Below are 9,915 nucleotides of genomic sequence, written 5' to 3'. Positions count from 1 at the left end.
CAATCTCAATGTCTCACCTCCGCCGTCCCCTGCCTCCCCACACTGGTTCCTAGTTCTCCTTGCTCAACCAGTCAGCCTCCCTGGCTCCAACTATCAGTCATTGTTTTTCTCCCATAGTCTCAACCTCACCGCCTACTCCTTTCCCTCCCCCATCCAAGTTTGGGTTTTTTTGTTGCCTCCGCATTTGTACCAGGCACTTTATCCTCCATACTGCCAGCTGGGAGTGGAGCAACTGAAAGCACAGGAGAGAGAGGCTGCTCCCTGCTCTCAATTCTGGTGCCCAGTCCCACCCTGGCCCAGAGCAGCAATTTCAGGCAAAGTCCTTCTGAGCCCCATAGCCCTGGGCTGGAGCATACCTCGTTGCTATGTAGGGATGGCACATACAACGTCTGGTTGGCACCAGGAGCTGTGAGGGGGATGGAGCAAGGTCAGTGAGGACAGAATTTTTGGAAATTTCAGCTGCTTTTAAAAGGAAAAAAGTTCCTATGGAACATGTGCAAATTGTGGATTTTTCAAAGGCTTATAACTAGGCCAATATTTGGACATTTTCACCGGGACAGCAAAAAGGAACATCCTGGACACAAAAGCCACACCCTTGCCAAATTCTGAGTCCTTGATCCAAAGCATGGGGACAGTAGAGTATGTCAAAGAAAAGCTCACAAGACTATCATGGGCAAAACAAACCATTTTTCTATAGCCCCGTTCTCAAAAATGACAAACTTTCCAAAAAGGTTTAGCACGAGGCAGACACCTGGAATGGAAAGTTTAAGTCCAAAGAGTTCAAGTTTGGCAAAGTTATAAGCAACTGACAAAAGGGAAGTGTCTGGTAACCTTAATAGGTGGTGCTACCTACCCCAACTGTAATTACCCCTCACCACACACCAGATCTTACCTAGTTTTTGAAGACCAGTGTGTTTTCCTTGTCTCTGCTAGTATGAAAACTTCTCTCCCACAAAGGCTGCCAAAGATTTTTTCAGTGCCCTTTTCTGGATCTTTGCTGTCTCATTTGAATTGAGATGAGAGACTGAATACAAGTGTTGACAATATTATTCTCTAACCCCAGGGTTAATTACAGTTTAACATCTTATTTGCTCTCCTCTCCCTGATCAATAGTACATTTTTCTTCAACTGATAAGGATTGCTAGGATTTGTGTCTTTCTCCCCTGCACCTGGAGAGATTTACCACTAGTTCAGACATTTTTTCCAGAATCCTGCCACCAAGGCTTTGCAGTTCAAAGCAATCGTCTACCTGGGGAAGGAGGCAGGAATAGAATCAAAGACAAGAAATCAAGAGGAGGTGACTGCATAACCTCAGATCCATCCAGCTCTTCACTTTCCAGTGCTCCCACTGCTGTGGATAAAGCAGCATATAACTCTTGGAAAGCTATTTCCCCTCCCACTGCTTCTTCTGACTCACTGTAGGGAGCAGAACAGTAAAATGTATGTCAGGCTCTGGCAGCAACCCACTGATCCAAGTTTCTCTTCTCTATTCCCACTCAGTTCAGGGGCAGCCTGATGCCACCAGTGATTCCCCAGCCCTGAGCATCTTGTAAGACTTTGGGTGAGAGCATGTGTGGGGGAAATGACAACTGGGGGACAAACAAGAAAAAGCAAAGCACTTCACAACCAAGGGAAAAAGAAAATACAGATGCTGTCCACTGTGCCAGAGAATGGCATAAGAAGCTGCTGAGGGTGCACTTTAATTCCAATGAGTCTCAGAAAAAATGGCTTGAAACCAGAGGTGGATAGCGTATGCTATCATCTGGCTCTCACACAAAGAGCCAGTAAATGCATTTCCTTTGTGTCAGTCCCAAGAATGTTCAAACAATACCTTCTCCTAAATCCTTCATTAACATAGGCAGGTCCTGAGACCAATACAATTTTGCAACAGTGCTATTCTTAGGGGAATTTCTGACTCTGAGCTCCCAAGATGTTAGTCAGTTAGAAGTCTCCAGTAAAGGGTGGAGAAGTGGCAGTTTAGTCCCAAATCTCTGATCCATCCTCACTGGAGGTATATAAAATTTCTACATCTTGGCAACACAAAAAAAGAAATACCCCTAAGAATAGCACTGNAGAGATCACAGATTCATTTTACATAAGCAACTAAAAAACTGTTTGATTATTTTTGATCCTTATTGACCTGTGCTGGACATAAACTAGTGGTTTAGAGCTGAGCTAAAAATATATATATATATATATATATATATATATATATATATATATATATATTCAATGAAAGAGTCTATTAAGTTATTAGGGCACATTAGTTCTACTGAATCTATTCTATTCTCACCTGATGAAGAAATCCATTTCCCCCACAAAAATCACTCATCACCAGTACTGACTTAGCATTGCTACCAAGCTGTATCAGAAGTTAAAACGTTTTTTTCCATTTGATGCAGTATTATCCAATAGAATCTTTTAGTCTGGGTTGTTATAAAGCTGCCAAGAAGTAGACAAGACAAAGCATTAATCAAAGTAAGCAATAACAATGGTTTTATTTAAAACTTCCAGTAAAGAAGACCCTCTAGTTTTGGAATAAAAGTACTTAAAGTACTACAGAGTAAGTGAATATAAAAGATTAGCAGAAGAAAAAAAACAAAACATAAACCAGTAAAAAAAATTTTTTTTAAAAGTTTGAAATAGATCCAAACAGGGTTTTTAAATCCTCCAAACATTTAACAGTTACTAGGTTTGGCAAAACAAAATTCTTTTACACAATTAAAAGCCTACTTCTTTTATGTAAACTGCCTAAAACTGCTCAATAATTCAAGAACAGACTGTACAATTTGTCTTGAAATATACAGAGCTGCAGTCTCAGGACCGCAGGAATGATTAATTTTGCCTTCTTCTCAGCTATATGAATTAACCAGCTACATAAATTGTTTTTGGGGGGAGGGAGGAGGCAAAAATAATCACCGTTAACAAGATAAAGCCACTATAAAAAAAATAAATGAAATGCACAGCAAAGTTCAGACCTCCATTTCATTTCTTTAAACTAACAAGCTACGTTTACAGTATATTCTGCATGTCAATTGCCATTTCCCCCTCCCCTTTTCCCCACTCAAATATTCCTAAATCCTCTAGTCTAAGCTAATTAATTCTAAACTTTCAAATACACTGTACATACATTTAGCAAAGAGCATACCTAACATTATTCTTACAGCAGTATGGTCAGTACACAATTTCATAAAGATTATTACACATGACCATTGTTAAACCTCCCACCCCCCCTTCTCTCTTTCTTTCAAGGGAACAGCAAACTATTACTAGACAAATGGTTTTAAAATATTTTGTAGAAAGCCTGTGGAAAGCAGACTTCATCAATAAGGGCTATCAACCCCAGAGAACACAAACAATGAATGCTGAACATACAAAAGAAAGGTGACCTCAGAGTGCCAAGGAAGATCCCTTGGGAACACTGTCTAAAAGATTATTAGCTTGGTCATCCCTAACTATTACACAAAGTCCTGCTAAACAATTTGCATGTATCAATTTTACAAGAGACTGGTACAATGTAAACTGAAATTCTTGACACCAACAGTGTGTTAAAGGCTTTTTTTTTGCGTGCTTTTTCCCTGAATCCAAAAGTTGGTCACAGAGGTCAAGTATTATCAAGGCTCTTATTTAGCTGCTGCCAGTTCATACATGTGTCTGACTCATACATCCTTCAAGTACATGCAAGGCTCAATAGTTTCCAAACTGCAGACGCTTGGGACCCTTTAAGACACAGAGGAAATAGGATTATGAGGTGAGCCCATCTGAGTAAGAACTTTATCCAGCCACTGAAGGGGGCCATGCAGGTGTATCTCAATCCAGCACGGAGTGCTTGTTACATCTTGGCGATGATATTCGGCTCCCCAACCCTACAAACAAAGTCACATAGAAAAGTTATTACTTTTATCTTATTTTACAATGTCAAGGAAGTGGAAAATGTTTCTATCTCATTTTATATAGTACAAAGACAACAGATATAACCTAGCCTTACAGGTGGAGGTTACCACTGTAGAGGAGCCATTTTTGCATGAGTTATGTTACCACATTTTCCCCTGTGAATCTGAAGCAGATTTAAGGTGACAGACTGAGATACCTGAAAACTGAAGTCTCACTTCCAATTAGGAAATGGTAATGCATGCGTCCCCATATCACCCAGCTAGTATGCCCCAATGTTGCCCTCGAGATACCACTCTTCTGGATTCCATCTACCCTAGGGAAGTGACCTATGAACAATCTCCCCCACCCCCCCAATGACCTTGGTACTGAAAACAGTTCAGCTACCAGTGCAAGTGGGGACCGGAACATTTTTGAAGACCATGGCAGAAAGCATTGGCCTCACATTAAGACAGTCTGACTATTAGAGTATGCCAAACCATTTTTAATACCATGGCAAAAGTGTGCACTACTTTCATAATAGACTGTTCGAATGCTACTGCGTTAAAAACAGTTTGACCTCTAGTATATGTTGAGTCAAACTGTTTTCAAACACCTGTGGAGGAGCTAGGGACTCTTGGGGGTTTGTTGACCAGGTTACCAACCTGAGGTTATTTTCCTAAGGCAAACAAACTCAGGGTGAATAGACAGTTCAGCCCCCAGGCCTTTTTGGCCCTTGCCTTCTCTAGTGTGATTGCCACCAGTGTAATTAGTGCAAAGTCTCAGGCTGGATTTTTATTTATTTATTTATTTATTTTATTTAAATAATGGACATCTGTGCACTAGGAACTGGATTAAGCCCACAAGCTCAGGTCCATCAGCCAGTGATTGTCTTCTTCAGCTTTCACTCAATACTGACCTGGGCTGAATAGGAAATAGTGACCTAGAAGAGGAAAGGCTCCATGTGTCCCATTATGACTCCCAAAGCAGATGTTGCTTTTGAATTTTTCACAAGGTGACATTCATTTTCATATCTTTTTATACTGACTAAAGGGGAGTCCTATAGCAGATTCATATAACAATGCATTTTGCAGAGCTAACATTAAAATGCAAGGAAGCTCTGTGTCTCCCAAACCCATGGCTTTTGTGTTGCCCATGATAGTCCTAGTCCTACTGGAGATTCCCCCCAAGTCTCTCCTTTTCCAGAGGACATGGAAGGAGGCAGGACACAGTATTCTCTTAGAGGAGAGGGAAATATATTAACCGATTAAAAACAATTAAATACAAACTGGATTGAGACTACCATGTTTGTGTATTTTTGCACTTCTGGAAAGGTACAGGTAAAAGGATTGAAGATAAAGGCTATTGGGAATCCCATAAGGCCTCTAGAAAAAGACTGAAGAAACCTCATGTACTAAGACTAAAAAGAGAGTGAGATGGGAAGATACACTGCCAAACAGATTAATAGGCATAAAAACAAGAGGTCATGGATCAACATTAAGGTGGGAACTTGACTCCATGCAGCTAGGGCCAAGGTTTCTTTACAGGATGGGAGGACTGAAACAGATAAAGCTTCCCAAAACATCTAGGACACTCTTGTAGCTATAAAAACAGCCAATTGAAGAAAGTAGTGTGCACAATAAAAAGTTGTTAATAAACTGGACAATTTTGGGGAGAACGGTGGCATTGGTCATATCCTAGATAGGAAATATCAGCCCAAGTTAACAGGGCGAGCACTGATGGGTTCTCTTTTAGCTAAAACTAAGTCAGTTATAAGATTTACTAATTATCTGGAAAGAAATCTAAAAGTTCATTGTGTAGTTTGATAAAGTAAATTATCTTTTTTGGGATGGGCTGGGAGGCAGTAGATGGACCACAGGAATCACAAAAGTAAAAAACCCACACCACACTATGTATTAACCTCAGATTAACCCGTAAGGCATATGCCCAAAGAAGTCACCTCATCCCTTTAAGGTACCACTTTAGGATACTGTGCAATTAATTTGGCAGTCTTGAAATATTTGACTGACCCTTTTATCCCAATCCACATTTCTGTCCCTCACATCATTGCTACAATCCTTACATGTACCCTGAGAACAGAACAGTATGCACTATGTTTATAGAATTTCTAATCACCAGACAGACCTCAGGGAACAATGCTACCTATCTTCCAATCACCTACATGATAGTCCCAGCTGGAATGTCCAAGAAATGCCCACTACTAAGGCAGCTTAACTTCACGATTTAATCCTTCGGACAGTAGAAGATTGTTATGGAATACAATGTGGTTATTTGAAGGGCATGGAAAAGACAAAGCCTGGAAAAGTTGCTTGTTAATTACCAAACTTTAACTTGAGCCACTATGCATCAACTCTGTTCATAAATCAGCTGTGGTAAGCAACAAAGATTATTGCATTAACTTTTCTAGATATACAGTAAAGAGAAGGAAGGAGTCTCCATGCTTGCAAAACACAAATATTCAATCTAACACTCTTGGAGAAGTGGACTAAACACTGGGTAAATGGAGAGGAAAGCCACAAAAATGCTAAAAATTCAGAAAACCTGACCAATAGGAAAGGTTAAAAAAAACCTGTGCATGTTAGTGTTGTGTAAAGAAGACTGAGGGGGACCGGATGACGGTTTTCCAATATGTTAAAGGCTATTAAATGACTGATCAATTGTTCTACATGTCCAATGACAGTAGGACAACCAATAAGGGGCTTAATCTGCTGTAAAGGAGATTTAGGTTCGACATTAGGAAAAATGTTCTAACCGTAAAAGGTAGTTAAGCACTGGAATAGTCTTCCAAGGGAAGCTGTGGAATCCCCATCCTTGGAGATTTTAAGAAGTCAGAAGAACCTGTTTATTAAGAACCTGTCATGGATGTCTAGGTTTAGTTGGTCCTGCCTCAGTGCAGGGGGCTGAAGTCGATGACCTCTCAAGGTCCCTTCTCACCTCTACATTTCTATGATTTTAATGCAGGGGTGGGCAAACTACAGCCTGCAGGATTGCCACCCCATGGCACCGCAGGGCTAAGGCAGGCTCCTTGCCTGCCCTGGCCCCGCGCCGCTCCCGGAAGCTGTCAGCACCATGTCCCTGCGGCCCCTGGAGGGTAGGGAGGAGCTCCAATTGGCTGGGAACTGAGAACCGAGGCCAATGGGAGCTTTGGGGGAGGTTCCCGCAGGCAAGTAGCAGCACGTGGAGCCCTCTGCCCTACCCCCTACGGGCCGCAAGGACATGGTGCTGGCCGCTTCCGGGAAATGGGGCCAGGAAAGGCAGGGAGCCTGTCTTAGCCCTGCTGCGCGCCACTACCACCCCGGAGCCGCTCAAGGTAACTGGTGCCAGGCCAGAGCCCGCACCCTAACCCTCTGCCATGAGCCCCCGCCACACCCTCCTGCACCCAACCCCCCTGCCCTGAGCCCCCTCCTGCACTCCCCATGCCCCAACCCCCTGCCCTGAGGCCCCCCCCCACACCCTAACCCCCTGCCCCAGCCCTACATTCATGGCCTTGTATGTAATTTCCCCACCCAGATGTGGCTCTCGAACCAAAAAAAGTTTGCCCACTCCTGTTCTACTGTAACATTCTATTGAGGCAATAAGAATAGTTGCTAGGCATGATAGAAACTACTTAACTGCACCATTATCAAACCTAAAAAAACTTAATGGGAGAAATCTGAAACTGAGAACCTACAGGATGTACCTTTGATTTTAAAATTCTGTACACCAACAAAATGATGTTTGTCCAAGGGGATAGCTTTGTATATTTAAGGACATGCATACAGCTTTTGTTTTATAGAGAAAGCGTTAATAAAATATAACACACATTTACAATCAATGTAATTGTTGATAGGGGAACTTCTCCAATACAAGGCATGAAATGGAACTGTTTTCACCAGGATTATTTAACGTAATTCAAAAGGGAATATTATTTTGCTTACAAAACACAAGCCCAACTGAACTCTTACCTACCTTTACAAAACTCATACGGATAGTGCACATCTTAGTAAGCTCATACACTGTTTCAAAGCCATGGTTCACTGATTGAGCCAGAAGCTGAGCAAACTCTTGGTTGTTGAAAATTTTCAAACTGCAGCCACTGGGAATTTTACAAACTGTGGTTGGATGGAACCCATGGTGATAGTTGCAGTTTCGACTTTGAACAAAAATACTGCTGTCACTAAGGCATTCAGCATACACTTCTCCCCCAACATAATAGAGGTGAACTCCTAAAAGGAAAAAATATTTGTTATGGACAGGTCAAATTAATTCATCTCACATGTACAATCTGGCACACATCTTTGTGGAGATGTTTTTGTGCTTCTCCAGCCTAAAGAGAAACATTATATTTCACTCACTAGTAGGACTCTCTAAAAGCTTTGTTGTACCTGTACCTCCAGATTCCACCAAAGTTTGTTTTTCAAATCAACTGTTCATTGAAGTTCTGAAACCTGTTCATTAAAGTTTCACTTCTTGTAAACCACACAGAAGAAAATTACTGTAACAGTTCAAGATGACAGATTTACAGGGCCAGAACATCTGCACACATCCCATGGGTTCATACTCAGGGAACGAAGGTGGACAGAAGATTGACTGGGCCCAGGGTAGGGAGAACAGGCAAAGAATCCTCGGAAAATAGTAATACAGCTCCAAGATGGATTCTCCCCCAGCATGTACTAGCTAGGATGAGTTTCTGTTAGGATAGCTTCAACAGAGGTGCACTTCCAGGGAGCCAGAGCACAGTGCATTGTCCAGAGGAACAGCTTAAGGCCATGTGAATCCTATGGCTTCTCATGGACCCCTCAAGATCTGAGGCCATACCTTCAGCCTTTTCTACAGGGGAACAACAAACCTCTATGGGATACTGGAGGGTGTGGAATCTCTAGAGATCTCTCCTCCTGAGCCCCACATACAGGCTTTTAAACTTTACGAACTGTGGGGCTCAAGTTTTCCACTGTTGGAATAATCAATTTGAAATAGCAAAACCAGAAAAAACGCACAGAAGTAAATGAAATTCCGAGAAAGAAAATCTTGACGGCATTTAATAGTATGGGCCACGTAAAATGTTGCTGATGATGTAACTCCCATATCATCTTATCAACAAAACAATCTGTGGCCATGTCTTCAAGCTGTCAATATGTTCCTCTTACAAATGGTGAGATTTAAATGGCATTTCTATACAAGAAACAAAAGAATGGCCATACTGGGTCAGACCAATGGTCCATCTCACCCAGCATCCCGTCTCCAACAGTGGTTAACAGAGCTTCAGGGGAACGATCTTAAACAGGGCAGTTGGAGTGATCCATCCCTATTTTCCCCCCTCCTGGCTTCTGGCAATCAGAGGTTCAGGGTCACCCTGAACCTGGGGTTGCATCCTTGATCATCTTGGCTAACAGCCATCAACAGACCTATCCTCAGTGAACTTATTTAACTCTTTTTTGAGCCCAGCTATACTTTTGCCATTACAACATCCCATGGCAATGAGTTCCACAGGTTAATGGTGTGCTGTGTGAAAAAGTACTTCATCTAGTTTATATTAAATCTGCTCCCTATTAATTTCATTGGGTGACCCTGGTTTTTGCATTGTGGGAAAAGGGTAAATGCATCTCTATTCACTTTTTCCACACCATTCATGTTTTTATAGAGCTCTATCATACCCTCCCGTAGTCGTATCTCTTCTAAACTGAATAGCCCTAATCTTTTTAGTTCCTCCTCATAGGGAAGCCATTCCATACTCCCATCATCTTAGTTGCCCTGTTCTGAATCTTTCCAGTTCCACTATATCCTTTTTGAGATGGGGGACCATAATTAGACACAATATTCAATGTATGGGCGCCCTAGGGATTTATATAGTGGAATTATATTTTCTGTCTTATTTTCTATCCCTTCCTAATAGCTCCTAACATTCCATTAGCCTTTTTGACTGCTGCTGCACAGTGAGCTGAAATTTTCAGAGAATTATCCACGGTGACTCCAAGCTCTCTTTCTTGAGTGGCAACAGCTAATTTAGAACCAAATAATTGTATATGTGTAGTTGGGATTTTCCCC

General features: G+C 41.8%; 1 protein-coding gene across 1 annotated transcript in view; it reads right to left on the bottom strand.

The window, feature by feature from the left end:
* Positions 1 to 2,469: 2,469 nt before the first annotated feature.
* The window catches only part of SMAD1 (SMAD family member 1), a 71,221-nt gene continuing 63,775 nt past the window's right edge, over positions 2,470 to 9,915 (bottom strand). The window contains exons 6-7 of the mRNA XM_034771817.1: positions 7,840 to 8,096; positions 2,470 to 3,866 (exon numbers count right to left, since the gene is read on the bottom strand). Of these exons, the coding sequence (XP_034627708.1) occupies positions 3,723 to 3,866; positions 7,840 to 8,096 (401 nt within the window). The 3' untranslated portion in view covers positions 2,470 to 3,722. The remainder of the gene's footprint in view (positions 3,867 to 7,839; positions 8,097 to 9,915) is intronic.

This window comes from Trachemys scripta, chromosome 5, assembly GCF_013100865.1.
Source record: "Trachemys scripta elegans isolate TJP31775 chromosome 5, CAS_Tse_1.0, whole genome shotgun sequence".
Taxonomy (NCBI): domain Eukaryota; kingdom Metazoa; phylum Chordata; order Testudines; family Emydidae; genus Trachemys; species Trachemys scripta.
This window is presented reverse-complemented; position numbering and strand designations above follow the sequence as displayed.